We start from the raw sequence: 20,458 nt of genomic DNA, 5'->3' as shown, positions 1-20,458 counted from the left end.
ATTTCACTGTTTTTAATTTTGTAGTAGCTTTTGTGCATAAGCTTGCTTTCATAGTTGTTCTACTTTGTAGGTCACTCTCCCACTCTGTCTCTCTTCACATGACCTATATATTTGCATTATCAAAATATCTAGTTTGCATTTTTTTCATTTAATATTCGTATTATATACGTATGTACGTATTTTTTTAATAATATTTCTGTTTTCCATACATGTCTCAAAGACTCCGTAAAATACACGTTAAAACAAACAAACACGTACGTAAGTATTTTTCACATTTAATATACGTATTTTTAATAAAATTTTAAATAATACAAACAAAATTCACATATTATTGAAAAATAATAATATATATTTAAATATTTAAATATATTATATTAAATTATTATAAAGTGACCAAACTTTTCAACTATATCTTGCCAAAATTTTACCGAATAAAACACGTACATATTTTATTCATGCTTTTCCCTCTTCGCTTACGTAGTAGTCATCATTTCATTTTAGCCCCATCTTAGTTATTCGTCCACGTTATCCTCTTTATTTTTTCTCAAAGTGTTTTAGACTCTCAACTTAGATAATTTGATAAAAATAAACACCATTTAACTTAAGATCTTACCTAGCTTCACTAAACTTGGTCACCATAAATTATTAGGCAATTTGATATAAATTCAAAAGGCTTCTGATTTGCCGAGGTCTTTAGTGTGCTCTCAAGTGGTCAATGATTCAAGCCTCCATGCTACCTGAATGTGTGAGTTTCGCTCCCTCTCCATTCCTAACTTTAGCTCCCCAAAAAAAAAAAAAAAACCCAAAAAGTCCCTCGGATTTACTGGGAGTTTTATTATTTATTTATTTATTAGTTTCATTTGAGGGCAAAATAGGAAGATTTGGGGAAGTAATTTATTGTTGAGTCTAGAAACTTTGAGGACAAAAACAAGCCTCTGATGCATGGTCACATTTTAAGAAAATTGAAATTGAAAAAGATGGTAAAAAAGAAGTAAAAGCCGAATGCAATTATTGTAAAAAGTTATTTTCTTGTGCATCCACAGGTGGTACTAGTCACTTAAAAAGACATAAAGATTCATGTATCAAAAGAACAAACTTGGATATTAGGCAAATGCAATTAAATGTACAGCTTTCTGGAAAAGTAGGCACTTTTAAGTATAATGTTGAACTTGGAAAATTACGTGTGGTTACTTATATTCTTGAAAAAGATTTGCCATTTTCTACCAGTGAGGATGATGCTTTTGTTGAAATGATAACTGGTGGATTTTGTCCAGAATTTAAGAGTTTTTCAAGGATTACTTGCAGGAATATAATATTAAAGATGCATCAAGATGGGAAGGAGGAGTTGAAAAAATATTTCTGTAATTATCAAGGTAAGATAAGCTTAACTTCAGATTTATGGAAGGCCAAACATCAAAATCTTTATTATATGTGTATCACAGCACACTTCCTTGATGATGAGTGGAGACTAAATAAAAGAATTATTTCATTTATTAGAGTTGAAAAGAACCACACAGGTGTAGAAGTAGGAGATCTTATAGCATCTGAATTAGTTAAGTGGGGTACAAGATGTCAAGAAGAAAATGATTGTACAAGATGAACAAGAATGGCCGGAGTGGTTTGTCCAAGATGCAGAATAAATATTTTCATTTTTATTGTTTTGTAGTCTATTTCAATTTTGTTTCAACATTATTTCAAAATTTCAATGTATTGTTGTTATTATATAATTATGGATGAAGTTTTCAAACATAGAAAACAAATGGAGTTTAATAAAGCATAAAATAATGGCCCATTTTATAGGGCTAAATAGGCCCGACTCATTGGCCCGATCATAAGCCCGAAAATGTTAGGCCCATGGGTAGGGCCTGGGCTTTGTATATTTGATATAGGACTGGCCCGGCCCGGCCCGATAATTCCTTAGAGCTGAAAAGGCCCGTTACTAGTTAGGGCCTGGGCTCACAACTCTTAGGGCCGGGCTGGCCCGGCCCAGCCCGTTTTACAGCCAGCCCGGCCCGTTTTACAGGCCTACTAGAAAGCATTTTAGTAGTTCCCAACCCAATAGAATTTCCCCATTTGTAATGTGCATTGCCGCCTCTCTATCTCTCTCTCTCTCTCTTTTTCTTTTTTCTTTTTTCAAGCACATCAATTTCTTATAAAATACACTTTCGTTTTTGCCAGTGTCGTTTACAGAGTCCACAGTCCACTGTTTTCAATGGTGGTTCAGAGAAATCGAGACCAAGGCACCTTGGAAATGAACAGCGGTGAAGGAACCGTAGAGAATGGAGCTGCTGGGGTTTCTGGATACGAACATTTCAGGGACCAAAGGATCAAAGAGAACAAGGAGAGATTGCACAAGCTGGGAATTTTGGACCTTGCTCTGAAGCTGAAGCCCAAAGCTGCCCCTCCAAAACGTTCCCAGAGTCAGAGAGATTCGTCTGTTCAGACCAAAATCCACAAGTCCCCGAGGCGCTCTTCTAGGTAACGCACTTTTCTCCTCTTTCGTTTTAAAGACCCTCTTGTTTGGGTTCCAGGAAAACGCAAAAGAAAATGGTAGGAAAGGTTAAAACTTTAAAGGATTCTCTTTTTCAAAAAAGCGTTTTTTGTTTTTGTTAGGTTGATGACTGTGGCTCCAGTAAGTTATGTGGAAATTAAAAAGCCTAAAGAGAAGGAAGAGACCTCAGAGACTGTTGATATTTATATCAAGAGGGGCTCAAAGCGAGAGGTTTATACAGAGGAACATGAGAAGCAGTTGGGGGATTGTAAGACAAGCTGGCCCCTGGGTGTGGATTTGGTTAAGGGAGAAACTTGCCACCAATGCAGGTAGTTCATGACTCATGTGACGGGTTTCTTGCTTTTCTTATAACAATTGAAGATGACTCATTGTGTTTGTTGTAATTCCCTAGGACTGGATATTTTTTGCATTGTTGTAAACTTGCCACAAATATTAATTCTGATGTATATTTGGTAAAGGTGTGATCTTGAACTCTGAAAAGATTTCATACTTTATAGGGATTAGTTGAACCGGCTTTAATTGACTAGCTGATAATGATGTTCTTAACAACATTATCAAATTTTAACATGTCAAGTTATGCAGTACGTTCTAAAATTTTAGATATAGTTTAACTGTAAGTCTGCAAGTTTAGCCCATTCATGGTAAACCGAAAAAAGTAGCGTGGCTTGTTTGACATTTGAATCATTGTCCTTAAAAGGATTCTGTGAGCACCAGAGTTTTTCAAGTTTCAAACTGATATAAATTGTTGTTGTTACCTTTTGGTTGGGTTGTATTTTTTGAATATATCAAGCTTGCATTTGACCTTACAATAAATTTATTTTATGTTCCCCTTTTCCCAATAGTTAATCCTTTACACCACATTTTATTTAAAACCATTTAATGTTTGTTGCTTCTTTCGGCTTTAAGCTTTCAATTCATCAAATTACTTATATGGATAGATGAAAATGTAGCATTGAAGGAAGTCTTGTCATTGCTATGAAAATTATGCATCCAATTGAAACTTTTCAATATACCAGGTACTCTTTCAATGGATTGGTTCCTTCCTATTCTTCTTTCAGTTTTGCAGTGCATTGGTTGGTTGTTGCAGCATTTCGTGCATGTATTAATATTTTATACTCTTTAGTAATTTGTTTTCTAAATCTATCATGGAAAGGAGATTTCAAGGATTACTGATGCTTAGGAGCTCATACATATGATTATAACCCAAAGGAAGATGGTACCTTCTCAAGAGCATAGAAAAAATGCTTAAATTTACTGTTATACTGGGTTCATTGCTTAATCGTACAATACATTCATCATGCGTTATTTGAGCTTACCTTTGACTTTTTAATTAAAGGTGTCCTTTCACTTGGTAAAGTATGCTTAGAGATGACATACTTCCTTGCAGGCATAAAACTCTTGGCCAGCATACACATTGCTGCAAATGTGACTCAATCCAAGGGCAGTTATGTGGAGATTGCTTATGCACGAGGTAAGTTCTTTCATAAATTACCTATTGAAAGTGACATTTCTTTTAATGTTCCAATTCTTACAAAAAAAAATGCAATGAATTTTACCGTCTTCCACAGATATGGAGAGAATATGCTTGAAGCCAACCAAAATCCTGTTTGGGTTTGCCCTGTTTGTCGGAACATCTGCAACTGCAATCTTTGCCGTAAAGCAAAAGGGTGGGAACCCACTGGTAATCTGTATTGGAAGGTTAACCCTATCAACCTTATGTTTGCTGCATGCATTTGTGATCATTATATAATTTGGTGTAATATTCTTCTCTTCCAGCATATGATCCCCATGGTTTCTCAGTTGATACTCTTAGGTCCTTGCATGTCAGACTGAGTGAGTTCCTATCATCTGTTTGAAAAAATGAAAAAGAAATATAGAGAAAAACATGCAATAGAACACAACATGCATACAAGGACAGTAACTCATGCATCTACAGACAGTTAAATGCATACACATACACACATGCATTCACTCAATATAATCATTACATAGTTTGGGCACTGTGGTTTTGGTACATAATGAGCAAGTCCACAAATTAACATGGATAACCAATTGCTAAATTTTGTTAATTTATCAGGTCTCAAAACTGGGTTACAAGTCTGTGGCGCATTATCTTATTCAAACACACCGTTCCCGGATAAAATCAAAAACCTCAGGTGCAGAGGTTGCTGAAGAGGGATCTAAGCCGTCTTCACATGATGAATTTCTGGAAAGCACAACACATCAACCCGAGGACTTAAGACATGATGAGGGTTCCTTCACAACGGAAGAAGAAATGGGAGAGGCGTGCTTCCTGGGCATCAAGCATGTTGATGTCAATGATGTGGGTAAGCTAGATGATGTTGCTGCTGGTGATGCTAATGATGGTGAGGCAAAGGAAAAGCCAAGAAGAGAAACAAGGGTGAGCAGGAACTAAATATTTCTGGATTATTGATTGTCTAACATGAAGCCTGTTCTTAATACTAAGTAGTCTTGGATCAACTGGTGAAATGGTGGGAGACACCAAACTCGTTTTGAGCACAAATATTCCTCTTTTGTTAGCAGGACAACAAAGAAGGCCACATCTGCAATATTTTGTGGAGTTACTGATTTCACTCTAATATATTAACTATCCTTTTCAAGATCGGAGAGTGCTGTTGAGTGGTGAGCAACTCAATTTCGGATTTGAGACATTTTCCAAACTGACAGAAAAATGGAAGGGGAAAAAAACAATTGAACATTTCTATGATTTCAATGCAGTTTTACAAAAACCCACTAGGCAGATAAGCTTTTACGAGGGAGTATATGAGTCTATTGCACGTTGATTTTGGGACTGGAATGCTTGAAAATGAAAAAAACAAAACAAAAAAAGCTAATAAATAGGTGGAAAATACATTATAATTCAAATTTTAGGCACAAGGCATGAATATAATTATTTGGGATCCAGCCGCAAGATCTCCATCAGCTCCAACCACACGACCTCAACTCTCACTCAAAGTCAATTACGGGTTTCTTCACCTAAAGTTTGGTTCTCTTGCCAACATGCCAAGTGTCTGCCAAAATGATAATAAACTAACCTTACAAAATGGCAATAAACTAACTTAAAGTTTGGTTCTATTGGGAACCCAAAATGCTCTTTCATTATGTGTGCCAAAATCTCTACTGTCACTACAAAATGGCAATAAACTAACTTCTTTTTTGTTCTCTTTTCAGATCGAATATTCAATTTTGGCTTTTTTAATTCGTACAAGTGATATTAAGGGATGAGATATCCGAATATAAGACCTCAAGTGATATTAATGGATGCATTTTAAATTAAATTAATTGATTACACACAACTTGGGTGTAGAAAGCATTAGTGGGTTCCCAATAGAATTTCCCCATTCGTTTCGTATTGTGTATTGGCGCCTCTCTCTGTCTCTGTCTCTGTCTCTCTCTCTCTATCTCAAGAACATCAATTTCTTATAATAAAAAATACACAGGCACAGGCAAATAGGTTTTGTCACTTTCGCTTACAGAGGAAAGTCCATCAATCTCCACTGCCCCCTGTTTTTAATGGTGGTTCAGAGAAATCGAGGCCGAGGAGGCAACTCGGAAGTGAACAGTGGTGAAGGAACCGTAGAGAATGGAACTGCAGGGGTTTCAGGGTACGAGCAGTTCAGGGACCAAAGAATCAAAGAGAACAAGGAGAGATTGCAGAAGCTGGGTCTTTTGGACTTCTCGCTGAAGCTGAAGCCGAAAGCTGCCCCTCCAAAACGTTCCCAGAATCAGAGAGACCCTTCTGTTCAGACCAAAATCCACAACTCTGGGTCCCCCCCAAGGCGCTCTTCTAGGTAACCCACTTGTCTCCTCTTTCGTTTTTATGACCCTCTTGTTTGGGTTCCAGGAAAATGCAAAAGAAAATGGTAGGAAAGGTTAAAACTTCAAAGGATTTTCTTTTTAAAAAAATTGTTTTTTGTTTTTGTTAGGTTGAAGACTCTGACTCCAGTAAGTTATGTGGAAATTAGTAAGCCTAAAGGGAAGAGAGAGACCTCAGGGAGTGTTAATATTTGTATCAAGGAGGGTTCACAGCCAGAGATTTATACAGAGGAACATGAGAAGCTGTTGGGGGATTGCATGACAAGCTGGACCTTGGGTGTGGATGGCTATGGGGAAGATAGAAAACGCATATATGATGGGGTTAAGGGAGAAACTTGCCACCAATGCAGGTAGTTCATGATTCATAGATGGGTTTCTTGCTTTTCTAGTAACCATTGAAGATGACTTACTGTGTTTGTTGTAATCCCTGGGACTGTCGATATTTTTGCATTGTTGTAAACTTGCGACAAATATTATTTCAGATTTTTATTCAGTAAAGTTATGATTTGAACTGTGAAAAGATTTCATACTTTATACATATTAGTTGAACCGGCTTTAATTGACTAGCTGATAAAGATGTTCTTAACATGTCAGTTATGCAGAACATTCTAAGATTTAAAATACAATTTAACTGTAAGTCCGCAAGCTTAGCCCATTCATGTTACACAGAAAAAAGTCATGTGGCTTGTTTGACATTTGATGTGGCTTGTTTGACATTTGAATCATTGTCCTGAAAAGGAATCTCTGAGCAGCAGAGTTCGTCAATTTTCAAACTGATATAAATTGTTGTGTTGCCTTTTGATTCCTTCCTATTCTTCCTTGAGTTTTGCAGTGCATTGGTTGGTTGTTGCAGCATTCTTATTTGTGCATGTATTAATTTCATACTTTAAACAGATTCGTTGAACCAGCTTTAATTGATTAGCTGATAATGATGTTCTTAACAACATTGTCAGATTTTAACATCTCAACTTATGCAGAACATTCTAAGATTTTAGATACAATTTAACTCTTAAGTCCGCAAGCTTAGCCCATTCATGTTTACACCGAAAAACTTCACGTGGCTTGTTTGACATTTGAATAATTGTCCTTAAAAGAATTCCTTCAAGTTTCAAACTGATATAAATTGTTGATGCTTCCTTTTCTTCCTTGAGTTTTGCAGTGCATTGGTTCGTTGTTGCAGCATTCTTATTCGTGCATGTTTTAATCTTTTATGCTCAAAGTAATTTGTTTTCTGAATCTAAAATGGAAAATTATTTCAAGGGTTAATGATGTTTGACATAGCTTATACATATGATTTATAACTGAACGAAAGATGGTACCTTCTCAAGAGTATAGAAAAAGTGCCTAAATTTACTTTTATATGGGGTCATTGTTTAATCGGACAATATATTCATCATGCGTTATTTGAGCGTACTTTTTACTTGTTAATTAAAGGTGTCCTTTCACTTGGTAAACTATGCTTAGAGATGACGTACTTCCTTGCAGGCAGAAAACTCTTGGCCAGCATACGCATTGCTGCAAATGTGACTTGGTCCAAGGGCAGTTATGTGGAGATTGCATATACACGAGGTAAGTTCTTTCATAAGTTACCTGTTCAAAGTAACTTTTTTTGTTATTATTTTAATGCTTCAATTCTTACCAAAAACATGCAATGAATGAAAGGTTGTACATGTACCTTGAGAACAACTGACAAGACCTCAGAAGCATGTCATTAGCTTAATGTTTATTCAAAGAACTAGTGTTGCAATTTTATATCTTTGTAATGAGCGCTGATGGTCCTATACATTGAACTTTACTGTCTTCAACAGATATGGAGAGAATGTGATTGAAGCCAACCAAAATCCTGATTGGGTTTGCCCTGCTTGTCGGGGCATCTGCAACTGCAGTCTTTGCCGTAAAGCAAAAGGGTGGGAACCCACTGGTAATCTGTATAGGAAGGTTAACCCTATCAACCTTATTCATCCTGCATGCATCTGCGATCGTTATATAATTTGGTGTAATATTCTTCTCTTCCAGCACCCCACAGTTTCTCAGTTGATAATCTTAGGTCCTTTCATGTCATACTTAGTGAGGTCCTATCATCTGTTTGAAAAAAAGAAAAAGAAATAAAGAGAAAGGGTATGCATATACAGGCATTCACTCATTAGAAGCACTACATAGTTTGGGCACTGTGATTTTGGTACATAGTGAGCAAGTTCACAAATTAACATGGCTAACCAATTGCTAAATTTTGTTAATTTATCAGGTCTCAAAACTGGGTTACAAGTCGGTGGCGCATTATCTTATTCAAACCCGCCGTTCCCAGATAAAATCAGAAACCTCAGGTGCAGAGGTTGCTGAAGAGGGATCAATTCCCTCAGCAGAGCCCTCTTCACATGATGAATCTCTGGAAACAGCCAAAAGCCTCGACAATAGCACAATACATCAACCTGTGGACGTAAAGCATGATGATATGGGAGAGGGTTACTTCACTGCAGAGGAAGAAATGGGAGAGGTGCACTTCATGGGCATCAAGCATGTTGATGTCGATGATGTGGGTAAGCTAGATGCTGTTGCTGCTGGTGATACTGTTGATGGTGAGGCAAAGGAAAAGCCAAGGAGGAGGACAAGGGTGAGCAGGAACTAAATATTTTGGGATTATAGATTGTCTGACATGCCGGTGTTCTTAATACTAACTAGTCTTGGATCAACTGGTGAAAGGTTGGGTAGGGAGACACCAAACTCTTCTTGAGCACAAATATTCCTCGTTTGTTAGCAAGTCAACTAAAAGAATGTCTCAGCTGTAATTTTTTGTGGAGTTACTGATTTGACTCCAATATTTTAACTCTCTTTTTCATGGTCGGAGAGTGTTCTGTTCAGTGGTGACCCAACACGATTTTCGGATTTAAGACATTTTCCAAACTGTGACAGAAAATTGGAAGAAAGAAACAACAATAGAAGTTCCATTATGGAACAGCATTTCTATGATTTAAAAGGAGTTCTACAAAACCAAAGAGGCAGACGAGTATATGGGTCTATTTCACATTGGAACGACCTTTTACACGCTTAATATTGGGACTCGAATGATTAAAAAGATGTAAAGAAAAAAAAACTAACAAATAGGTGGAAAAGAAAACCGAGCTGTTTTGCAAATTACGCGACGTTCACATATCAACATTGATTCAATTTATTTGCAGTGTCTCTAGTTAGCCCACAAAGCAAACCTCCAATAAGTATTTTACTCTATAATTTTTCTCTCTGTGCTCACCCTGATGCACTGACCGGTGCATATAACTTCTACATATTCATAGGCATAGCTGCGAAAGCTTTTCGTTCCTGCGAAGATTTTGGGCGCCTAAAAATCAAGACCAGGTTGAATACAATAACCATATATTCGAGCTTGTGAGTTTGGAGACCATTCCATCAGAGCATATTATACAGAGCAGTTCCAGTTGTTGCATGATCACTGCAGAAGCTTGGAGAATAGACCATACAGCGAGTAGCTTCGAAGATTTTTCACCTCATACCAGGAGTTGAGCACTTGAAGATGCTTGTCTGTTCCTGAGAATGCCAACTGTATGCTTAAATTGCAGTCAAAAGATCCCCCACTGCTTTTGCACTTTGAGTTTGGCACAGCACAATCTTCGTTGTTGAGGCAAACAGAATAGTCCCCGGAGCATGCCTTGCACCCAAATTTCTTCCAATACAAGTTTTGAAGAGTGCCCCTTTGGAATTCAAGTACCTGTTGAACAAATAAAATGCAAGTTCAACTCAATGCTGCTATGAGAGAGAGAGAGAGAGAGAGAGGTTGTGCATGGTTAAATGGGTGTACCAAGGTGAAACTAGTTATGGTATTTGAATCATCAGCAACTAATGTTGGGAGTGATCTTGCTGCATACTTGCGTCCGGCGAACGCTACCATATAGCCACCAGCCTTAATCTGAAAAATTCATGAGATTTGATCACCAACTTTTACTCTTAATCTTGTAATGTATGTGTAAATATAGTAGGAGATAAAAACTACCATTTGTCATTAGAAGCTATTATAAATACATAGGGTTTTGAGTCTTTTCACACCTTTGATCAATATAATTATTCAAATTCTGAAACCCAACGAAATCTACCAAATCAGGAACAAATTAAAAAGCATGAGCTGATAGATAAGGGACAAGGGACAGAAGAATCTTAATTCCATCCAAATAAGCTAAGTGTGCTTCAATATCGTACCGGGCTGAAGGTGCTGCTGTTGATAGTTAGGAGAGACATCTCATCAACCTTTGGCCTAAACACAGCAAGTTGTGCATTATTTCCTGCGAGGTTTAGACGACTATCACAGGGTGAAAGCTGTGTCTGGTTGAATGAGAATGAGTCTTTCTTTGAAAATGAAAGACCAAAAGTAAAACCATCCAATCTCCGGATTTTTGCATCTGAGCAAGGATCATATACACTATTTGTATCAGCTGCATCTCCAACAAACACCATCATCACCATCAACAGCATGGCCATGATCATCTTGATCTTCACCATTGTTTTTGTTTCCATGATGAACAGGTCTTGATCACCTTCTGCACCAATCCAACTCAAACAAAATGAAAAACCCAGCAACAATTTTGTATTGAAAAGAAATGTTGGTGAGATTGATACAAGGAATCAGTAAAACTTTTCTAGTGGTCAATACTATGTGCCTTTGCTGTCTTATAATACAATGCTCCTAAGTCATAACATTGATAACTCAAAAATCCAAGAAGAAAAAGACGAAATAGAAAGCCCAGAATCTCAACAGCAGAAACTAACATAGAATTTTTATAAAATATATACACAAAAACAAAAAAGAAAACAGAAGAAAAAAAAAAACACAAAATCCACAAGGACCCTAGTCTCAAAATTAATCAGCAAACTAATCCATATAGGAAATAAAATTATATAAAAAAATGACCAAAACGTACCAATATCCAAAATGGTAATGAATGTTCTTCCAATGCTCACAAGGTGTTGCTGCAACAAGTTTCTATGAATTCTATGTGATTTAATCAATGATAAAGCAATTAAACGTGGGTAATAAAGAGCCAGGCAAATGGGTTAATGGATTTCTTAAAGAACATTGGATGACTGGTTAATTAAAATTTTCTTTGTAATAAAATTATTAGAGTGATATGAGGTTTTCTTTTGGGGTTTTGTGTTCCCTGGAATTGTTTTCATCCGATACACGCCAAACGGTTATCTCGGCAGACTGGCTGGATCTTGTCTAAGAGTTTAGGAAACGGTTATGGAAGTTGGTGCTCTTAACGTGGCAAATTTTGTAAGAAACAAAGATCATTAAATTATTTTATTTTATTTTTGCTTCAAGATAATTAAATTATGGGTTCAATACTCTTTTGGTCACTGAATTTTATACGAAAATTCTATTTAGTCAAAGAGAAAAAAATTTAGCCAAATTGATCACTGTGTTTCCCGAAGTTTACAATTTATAGCTTAATTTGTGCAAGCTTTTGGGGCGCAAACTGCTATACCAAAGGGTGAATAAAAAAATTGTCATTTTGTTATCTTCCGTTAAGTGTAGTTTTTATTTTTATTTTTTTAGGAAGCACCTTCAGTCTTCTTCCTCTAATTCAACGAGTTAAGGTATATTAGGGTTTAACAAATTAGGGGAAATCTTCGGTTGAAATCGAAAATGTGAGGTATAAAGGAAAAAAAAAAACCAAACCAAATTAAAATGAATTCAACAACTTATCAATATATTTTGGTTCCATATCACGATACGGTTTTCACTCAATCGATTCATGCTTCAATATAGCATTAATCTGTGACCTTATACATCACAATTTCGATTTCAACTCAAGATTTCCTCCAATTTGTTAAACCCTAATAGCACAATATACGCTAACTCACTCATTAAATATTATAGCTACTCATTCTTTTAGTTGCCCCTTTTACCCTCATCAGGTATTGTTTTTCCTTTTTTTTACCCATCAACATGTGATTGTGTTGTTATTTACTTTTTAACCCCCCAGCATATGTTCTTTTCCTCATTCCTAATACAAAGAAGAAAAAACTCTACAAAAAAACTTAAAAACAAAATACCATTGCTTGTGAAGACAAATACAATAATAGTCTTCTTATAGTTTTGTCTTCTATATAGTTACTCTTTGTACATGACTACGATTTCTAAATGGATTTTTTCTTTACTAGAGATTTGTTTTTTCAATACGAATGATTTGATGGTTATATTATTTTTTGAAAATACAAGCAAATACAAGAAAAAAAGAAGCATAAAACATAAAATGAGAACCCAAAACACAAAAGAGAAAAAAAAACTCATAGAGAAATATGATATGTAAATTATAGGCATGCATATGTTTTGATTAATCAAATTCATTTGTATCGTCGAGTTTAGTAAGTAAGTTTCGTCCAACTGACTTTCAAATCTTAGATCCGCCATTGGTAATAGGTACACGAGGGCTTTAATTGCTTGAAGATGAGCTAAGGTTTTGAAAATTTGCAGAACTAGTCCAGCAAGGGCGGCCTTGGGATGGTGCAAGTGGCGCCACTGCACAGGGCCCCCGAAAAAAAAATCTTTATATTATAAATATTAATATTATAGGAGTTGTAAATATACTTTAGCGTGTTTACAATTAGCACAAAAGGGTGTGTGGCGGAGTTGGCTTTTTGATGCTTATCCCTCTAATAGAAGGCCCCGGGTTTGAGTCTCATTGAGTCATTCCATTCGCCTTTTAAAAAAAAATTATTTTTACATTATAACAACAAACTTTAAATAATTATAAATAAAAAAACAGAAACACGTTAAAAAAAGAAAAAAGAAAGGAAACATCGAACTAAGCTAACTGGCAGCAATATATATATCCCCCCCAAATGCAAAAGTAGGGTTTTCTCCTCTAGAAAAAGTACTTTCTTCCACTCAAAACAAAACAAACAAAAAAAATTCATAGCTTCTTCTTTCTCTTAATTAAACTCTTATTTTCTGGTAAGTACTCATCATCATTCATCAATCTCTCTTTGGTTCTTTTTTCAATCCTTTGACAATTTTTGTTATTCTTTCAATTTCTGGAATTTCAACACCAAAAAGAGAAAACCCTAATTCCTAATTCCTAAATTTTTATGAATTTGATTTTTGATTGTAATTACATGTTTATTGATAGTGACTTTTAATTATAAAAAAAATTGTTTTACAACATTAAGTTATGACAAATTCTTTTTTATAGTATTTTCGTATTAGATTATGTAAAGTCCCAATTTAAGTTTCGCACAGGACCCTCAAAATCTCAAGAACGTTTCAGCAGTCCATTATATATCAGAGTAGCAAAGGGAGGAACATTAATGAGGTGGTTGCCATTTGGTGTTGTTCTTAGGTTGATACGATAATGGGCCATTAAGGAACTCCCCCTTGAACAGATTAATAAGGTCCTAGGATCCGAGGGATTTGGGAATCAAACATAGTTATTAATGGCTGTTGGTTGGGAGACAAAGGTAGATGAATCAGTAAATGAAGGGGAGGGGAAGCAACCATGAGATGTGGTGTGGTGGTAGCTCACCTTATTCCTTAACCATGAGGTTGGGGGTTCGATCCCTGTCCATGGGAATGAAGCGCATTTCGTGGCCAGCCGTTTACCTCCATTGAGAGAGCTCCCGCGACGAAAGGGATTAGTCATTGCCATCGGTGGTGGATACCCTTGGGTCTCACCTAAAAAAGGGGAGGGGAAGCAGATTCACAATGAATGGAGCGATCTTTTGATTAGAATCGTGATAAAATCCTTATTCCTCCTTAATTACTGTTTACCTATTTAGTCCTTCCTTGCACAACGAAAGGAACGTTTTTTCAGACAGTAAAACAACACACGACAGATGTGACGTGCCACGTGTCCTAACGGGAACTGAAAAATGCGATTGTCTTTTTTTCCTTAATTCCGTACAGTACAGAATGAAAAGAAATGTTTATTATTAAATAAAGGGCTTAAAACAAACCCCCCATCCAATATTCAAAGTCTCAAGTGTGCTTAGGTTAGGAGCAGTCCTCTCAGTCAGCAGCAGTCACTTCTCAGCAAAATCCTAAAAAACGCAGGTAATCAGCTGGGTTGCCTATTCAGTTTAGAGTTATAGATCTGTTTCCTGTATTTATGTATTCATTTTTATTTTTTGTTAAGTGGGTTTTCTTCTTGCTTGTTTCTCTTACTCGTTGCATCTTCGCTTCCACTTGGTATGCTGGTTTGTGTTCCTTGTTATTTTGCTTTTTTAATTTCATGTTAGCTGGGGTAGTTTGTTTGTGTTCTGGGTGTTGGGTTTCTTCTTCCGTAACTCCTATTTTCAGCTTAAAAATTCTATCTTTAGTTGTATTGTCCCCATCTATGGATGAAATCACGTTGTTTTTGTAGTAAATTCATGGTTATCTTTGTTTTTATGTGAACTCTAACACTGTTACTTATCAGAAGCTGAACTTCATGTTAGTTTGGTGGTTTGTTTGTGTTTCTTCGGTTGCGATTTCACCATTTATCTCTTCTTTTTCTGTCTAAAGATTCTTCCTTTACTTACCAATAATGTTGACTGTACAGAGCATCATTATCAGCTCTAACAGAGGAGAAAATGGTGAGAAACATATCCAAGAATGAAGAGAAGAAGCATTCGTTTTTCAAGCTTCTTGCTGGTTTCAACACTGACTGTGTGGTAATTAATTTCAATTTTCAACTAGTGTTGTGTATTTGATATCCTGCACTTCATCTTGGAATGTTGTAACTCTGCAGCTGTTTTTTTTTCTTTTTGGAATCTGTATTTGGGTGCTTAATATTAGGTGTCTGTTTAAATTCTTTACCAAGTGCATATATTCTGAAATTTCTGTTATCTTTGGTTTTTTAAGCGTATCCCACCAAAGTTCTTGAAACATATGTCGAAGGACCTGTCGGAGAGAGCAACACTGAAACTGAAGAATTCGTCAGATTCTTCATGGACTGTTAAAGTAAAGAAGATAAGAGAAGGTGCTGTGTATTTCAAGAATGGCTGGGAGGAGTTTATAAGGGATAATTCCTTGGGCACTGACAATGAGATGTTAACAATTTTCTATGAGGGAAAGATGCATTTCAGCATAAGGATTTTTGGCAAGAATGGGATTGAGAGAACTGAAGAACTTTCAAGTTCTGAATCCAGTGAGCTGAAAGAGATCAAAGAAGAGGAGGAAGATTCGGAAGACAACACATCTGAGGATTTGGAAGCTGATTTTACCAAGATTGGATCACTTCACAACAACTCCACCTTTGCTAAAAATACTACTAAAAGGCCTCGTGGTAGACCAAGAAAATACCCTGTGAGTTCTTCGAAGCCTCGTCCATCGAAGTCTTGCAAAGTTGAATCGGGTATGTGATCAGATGTTGCTATACCTATATATCATGTGCATATGTCACTAGCGGAACCCATAACTCTCATATCTCTGCTTGCTATGTTTCATTTTGGATGTGAAACTGCAGGTGAAGAACTTTCAAGTTCTGAATCCATTGAGCTCAATGAGGTCAAAGAAGAGGAGGAAGATTCTGAAGACAGCACATCTGAGGATTTGGAAGGTGTTGAGCCTGAAGCTTTCAAATCTAACTTCCCTTATTTTAAAGGCATCATCAATAAAACTAAATGTCAGGTAAGCAAGGCAACCTTTAACTTTGTTTTTGTTCCTTTAATTTAGCTTTAGGGCACCATTTTTGTTCCCTCATCACTATCAGTCCTCTTTGTGCAATAGACATAACATGCTTGACATGCATCCAAGAAATGAAAATTCTCATATATGCAGTTGGAGAAAGGATATATATATGAGATAAAATATCACTGCCGTTGGCAGCAGTAACTTGCATTTACATAAAGTATATGTTAAATCGTTAAGAAAATGAGAATGTTCACGGTTTAGGCTTCTAATAACTTGATTCACAAGAAGCGACAGTTTTAATTATATTTATATGATTAACTGCAGGTTTCAACAAATTGTTATTAAGCTTGGGAGACATCAATTTGTACTTGTAGACTATATATATACAACCTTGCCATGTAGAAAACTAGAATAAAAATCTTATGAATGTTTATCTCAGTTTCTTGCTCTGCTGATTGGTGCTGTTTCAACTTTTGGTCCTCTCTCTCTCTCTCTCTCTCTCTCTCTCACACTCTCCCTCCTCACATGTCAAATTCTCAATTGACATATTGCATTTCTCTCACGCAGTTCATCCCCACAGCCTTCTCTAGGGAGCATCTTCCTGAAGGCAAAGGTTTTAAGGCTATCCTGAAAAATGCAGAGGGAGAAAAATGGACCGTGAAGGGTATCCCTAATTTCCCTCAGTCACACAACTTTTCTGCAGGGTGGTCTAATTTTGTATCTGCTAACCAAATCCGTATCGGCGATACTTGCATATTTGAGCTTTTGAGCCGGTACCAGATGACGGTTCACATTTTGCGGAAGAGATAATGTGGTAACTTAAGCTAATTTTAATGGCTTTTGTTACTGCTTAATGTTGTATTGCATTTGGGTTGTATTGCAAATAGTTAGTTATATTTCGGATTAAGAAGTTGGATGTTGGTGCAAAGTCTACTAATTTTTTATGTTTAATAGTTAGAAGTTAATCAGTTCTGGATCATTTGTGACCTCATATCTATTTCTATATAATCCTTTACATAGTTGAAGTTCAACAAAATATTTGATCAGTTGAAGTTGGAGATCATTTGGCAGAAAATTTATAAAAAGAGCTGTGTTATTTCTACACTTATCTTATATTTCTACGTCGTATTAAATTCTATAAGTTATGAACATTCTCTTCTTATCCACCATTATTCTAAAGAACTTAAATCCCTCAAAATTTGATTTGAGACTCCATGAAGTAGGAGGAGATGGTGCAGTGTGTTTCTTTTTCACACAACCAAGAAAAAATAGTGATTTGCTTTCTTTTTTCAATTACCCGCCAAAATAAGTCAAATTACTTCACAACCGTTACACGACAGGCACATATGTGATGCGCCACGTGGCCAGGCGCAGCTCAATATGGGATTTGTCTTTTTTGTCTTTTACTGTTCGAAATTTCAAAACCCAATATGATCATTGACTCTTGTTATTATTTTTTTTCCAGTCAAATTGCATTGACTATGATTTGTACAGCAGTTAAGAGCGATGTGAATGTTTTATTAAAGAATTTACCAACCCTACTGCAGTGCCCATAATTATTCCAAATGCAATGGTTTTTTTCTTTCTTTTTATTATTTTGGTAGTTTGTTTCTTTGAATATTTCATTTTGTTAGCGAGAAAAACATGCCATTATATTATATATCGGGATTTTTGTAAAAAAGTCAACTAAACTTATACACCAGTTTCAATTTGTCACTTTAAAGAAAAATTTAAGTAAAATGTCACCTTAAGTTTTCAAAATCCATGATTTGTCACCTGACTTTAACATCATTCAATTTTCCATCCATTTTGAAGGGTATTTTAGTCTTTCCAAGTAAGAGGGTTTACATAGCTTTATATTTAAATTATATAAAAAAGTGGGTTTACATATTGGAAAGACTAAAATACCCTTCAAAATGGATGGAAAATTGAATGATGTTAAAGTCAGGTGACAAAATCATGAATTTTATTTGAAAACTTAAGTTGACATTTTGCTTAAATTTTTCTTTAAGGTGACAAATTGAAATTGATGTATAAGTTCATGTGACATTTCTACAAATATCCCTTATATATCCAAATGAATAAGCACAATAAACATTCCTTGTTCTTCTTGTTATCAATTTTAGGAAGCGAGAAAAACAAACACTGATGTGTGTAAACATCACATTCTCTTGCATCAAGATTCGAGTGCATTTTTGCATTTGATCTTTACTTGAGGTCATTAATTAGCTATTCTTTGAGAGAAGAAAAATCATTACGGAGATAACAATGTTTTGTTTTCTTCGACCAATAATGTTATGATATGTGGAAGCATTATCACACGTGTTATAGCGTTATTTGCCAAAAATAACAAAATAGTGTTATCCATGTTTCATAAAAGTTTATCTCCTTTGAGAGAGGTGTGGTGCCTCAACCGAAGTTCCCTTTGAAGTTCATACTAAACAAGAACTTATTGACATGGGAGATGGGAAGTGAGGGTTGTCTCTACCAGTGGAACTCACTTCTTTTCTGCAGGGTGGATTTGCTTTTGCAAAAAGCTAACCAAATCAAGCCCAGCCATAGTTTGCATAGTTGAGGCATTTTCCAGAACTGAGGGTTTGATGATGGTATTTTGGTTGTGAGCTCTTGGTTTCTAACTCTCCATTATTTCTTTTCCATCTAATGATCTGCTTCTATAAGAAAAGGTGTACAATAAATATTATTTCTTTTCCCATGCCTAAAATACAATGATTATTGACTTCTTGATTGATTAAATAGTGAAAATGAAAATAAATAAATAATAAAAATTACCAACATTTGCTATAATAAATCACTAATTCTTTTTATAAAAAAAAACTATGGCTATCATGTTCAATCATGAATGCCAGCACCTACTCTGCGTGCGTAGCATAAAAAGCAGCAGCAGTTGATTGTGTCTTTTGCTTATTTGGTGAACACTAATAATAAGTAATTAATCCTCGACTTGATAGAAGTGGAAGTCCATCTAAGTTGAACAATATATTATATCAGTGAAGTCACCTATACAATCGTCACTTTTCCTTATTACCCTTTCATTTAGTGCCTATCCTATCCACATTTATAGTACTTTATTCATTTGGATATATAATGACATAACCAACCGCCTTTGGTTTAGTGATATTTGTCTCCTTTTAGTTGAAGTCGTGATTTTAGGTTCGACTCACATGAATGACAATGATGATGTATATTAGTGATGAGTTTGATGATCTAATCTTGAATGACAAAGACGATATATATTTATGATGAGTTTGATATTTAGTCAGCGACAACTCCTTATGACTGTATATGCTCTCGTATTAAGTAGCACTAACAAATAAGCACCCTGGTGCAAAATCTACGAAGTTAATTGAGAAAGACACCAATACGAAATAATTCTCTCTAAGGAAAATAGAAATGAGCCTCTTTGGATATTTGAGGATACACTTTTTTTTTTCTTCTCGATTTTTGTAAAAATTCAATGAAAAAACATTCTCTTGAATTCTCTATAGTCCAACTAGTATAAACAGTGTTTGCCTCCTCATATTGCAAGCCTAATATGCATATGGCTGCCCACCCTGATTTGACACTTGTACATTATTAAAGTACATCTTGTTGCAAAAAGAAATGGTATGTATTGCAAAACTAAAGAATATCAACATTGAAATGTATTATTATTATTTTAAATATTGCTGGTTGCTAACCAAGAAAGTATATTATTTCATTTCATACCTTTAGTAGTTTGCTTTGGAGATTATTATAACCACTACCTTTAGCATAAGCTTGCATTGAAATGGCCCTCTAAATAATAGGCCACCAATAAATCCATCAAAATCCTATACCCCCAACGAATCAACTGTTAGAAAGTTCAACTTATACATTTTATTTATCAAAGAGTAAATTTATAAAATTATAAAATAAAATATAAAAAACCCCAAGGTCTTAAGTCTGAGATTATGGGTCTATTGTGTACGGGTCGGGGGTCCCTGATTTCATTTTCTAAATCCAAAGTTGGAAAAGTATCCTTACAACTGTAGACGTTCCAAAAAAGTCATCATACACTCTTTCAAGTTGAGGAATGCATAATAATATTTTTGAAGTACCAATAATAATTTCATTGCTAGCCAATTTAGTTACATACTTCGAGAGGTTCCAATAGCATTCCATCATCATCTTTGTTGCCTAGAGCCGCCTCTAGTCAAAAACCAAGAGTGAGGAGAGAGAAGAGGAGGAAGGAAAGAGGAAGCAGTTTTTGATTTCAAGAGTTTTTAAAAATACATCCACAACTGTATACTAGAACCGTATTTATCGATGTATACACTATGGATTTAATTTATGTATACACTTTGCTTTTAAAAAACATAGAAAAACAAGAAAATTGATGAGTGGGTCAATTGTTGTGAGGAACCCGACCCGTATACCCAATGGACTGAAGCAGGTATATGGACAAAAGATGGACCCAGCTTCGACTCGTTCAACTTTTAGGTCAAGTAGAGATT

General features: G+C 35.6%; 4 protein-coding genes across 5 annotated transcripts; 3 read left to right on the top strand and 1 right to left on the bottom strand.

Moving 5' to 3' along the window:
* The first annotated feature begins 2,079 nt into the window (after positions 1-2,079).
* Positions 2,080-5,097, top strand: LOC110765975 (uncharacterized). The gene is made up of 5 exons (XM_021969225.2): positions 2,080-2,478; positions 2,614-2,820; positions 3,900-3,983; positions 4,081-4,210; positions 4,590-5,097. Exons 1-5 carry the CDS (start codon positions 2,213-2,215, stop codon positions 4,926-4,928), a joined length of 1,026 nt encoding a protein of 341 aa, XP_021824917.1. The 5' UTR covers positions 2,080-2,212; the 3' UTR covers positions 4,929-5,097.
* A 711-nt stretch (positions 5,098-5,808) lies between these two features.
* LOC110765973 (uncharacterized) lies at positions 5,809-9,185 on the top strand. The gene is made up of 5 exons (XM_021969224.2): positions 5,809-6,324; positions 6,460-6,699; positions 7,835-7,918; positions 8,158-8,287; positions 8,595-9,185. Exons 1-5 carry the CDS (start codon positions 6,047-6,049, stop codon positions 8,973-8,975), a joined length of 1,113 nt encoding a protein of 370 aa, XP_021824916.1. The 5' UTR covers positions 5,809-6,046; the 3' UTR covers positions 8,976-9,185.
* Positions 9,186-9,398: 213 nt separating this feature from the next.
* Positions 9,399-11,541, bottom strand: LOC110765977 (uncharacterized). 2 transcript variants are annotated; one of them, XM_021969227.2, is made up of 4 exons: positions 11,275-11,541; positions 10,556-10,893; positions 10,161-10,268; positions 9,399-10,070 (listed from the first exon to the last, which is right to left on the bottom strand). In XM_021969227.2, the coding sequence occupies exons 2-4, from the start codon at positions 10,868-10,870 to the stop codon at positions 9,792-9,794; spliced, it is 702 nt and encodes a 233-aa protein (XP_021824919.1). In that variant the 5' UTR covers positions 10,871-10,893; positions 11,275-11,541; the 3' UTR covers positions 9,399-9,791. The 2 variants fall into 2 exon arrangements, with proteins under 2 accessions (XP_021824919.1, XP_088101215.1); XM_088245089.1 differs by lacking the exon at positions 11,275-11,541 and having other exon boundaries at positions 10,556-10,948.
* A 2,827-nt stretch (positions 11,542-14,368) lies between these two features.
* On the top strand, positions 14,369-17,039 carry LOC110765976 (B3 domain-containing protein At5g18000-like). The gene is made up of 5 exons (XM_021969226.2): positions 14,369-14,405; positions 14,893-15,004; positions 15,195-15,687; positions 15,799-15,962; positions 16,533-17,039. The coding sequence occupies exons 2-5, from the start codon at positions 14,924-14,926 to the stop codon at positions 16,773-16,775; spliced, it is 981 nt and encodes a 326-aa protein (XP_021824918.1). The 5' UTR covers positions 14,369-14,405; positions 14,893-14,923; the 3' UTR covers positions 16,776-17,039.
* Positions 17,040-20,458: the final 3,419 nt, after the last annotated feature.

The sequence above is a fragment of the Prunus avium genome, chromosome 8 (genome assembly GCF_965620075.1).
Source record: "Prunus avium chromosome 8, drPruAviu1.hap1.1, whole genome shotgun sequence".
NCBI classification, from domain to species: Eukaryota; Viridiplantae; Streptophyta; class Magnoliopsida; order Rosales; family Rosaceae; genus Prunus; species Prunus avium.
This window is presented reverse-complemented; position numbering and strand designations above follow the sequence as displayed.

Coding starts and splice junctions, on each gene's coding strand:
- LOC110765975 (XM_021969225.2), top strand. CDS start 2,213: ATGGTGGTTCAGAGAAATCGAGACCAAGGCACCTTGGAAATGAACAGC. Junction 2,479..2,613: donor TCCCCGAGGCGCTCTTCTAG/GTAACGCACTTT, acceptor TGTTTTTGTTAG/GTTGATGACTGTGGCTCCAG. Junction 4,211..4,589: donor CTGGTAATCTGTATTGGAAG/GTTAACCCTATC, acceptor TTAATTTATCAG/GTCTCAAAACTGGGTTACAA.
- LOC110765973 (XM_021969224.2), top strand. CDS start 6,047: ATGGTGGTTCAGAGAAATCGAGGCCGAGGAGGCAACTCGGAAGTGAAC. Junction 6,700..7,834: donor GAAACTTGCCACCAATGCAG/GTAGTTCATGAT, acceptor ACTTCCTTGCAG/GCAGAAAACTCTTGGCCAGC. Junction 8,288..8,594: donor CTGGTAATCTGTATAGGAAG/GTTAACCCTATC, acceptor TTAATTTATCAG/GTCTCAAAACTGGGTTACAA.
- LOC110765977 (XM_021969227.2), bottom strand. CDS start 10,870: ATGGAAACAAAAACAATGGTGAAGATCAAGATGATCATGGCCATGCTG. Junction 10,269..10,555: donor ACAGCAGCACCTTCAGCCCG/GTACGATATTGA, acceptor TGAATTTTTCAG/ATTAAGGCTGGTGGCTATAT. Junction 10,071..10,160: donor CCATAACTAGTTTCACCTTG/GTACACCCATTT, acceptor TTTGTTCAACAG/GTACTTGAATTCCAAAGGGG.
- LOC110765976 (XM_021969226.2), top strand. CDS start 14,924: ATGGTGAGAAACATATCCAAGAATGAAGAGAAGAAGCATTCGTTTTTC. Junction 15,688..15,798: donor GTCTTGCAAAGTTGAATCGG/GTATGTGATCAG, acceptor GTGAAACTGCAG/GTGAAGAACTTTCAAGTTCT. Junction 15,963..16,532: donor TCAATAAAACTAAATGTCAG/GTAAGCAAGGCA, acceptor TCTCTCACGCAG/TTCATCCCCACAGCCTTCTC.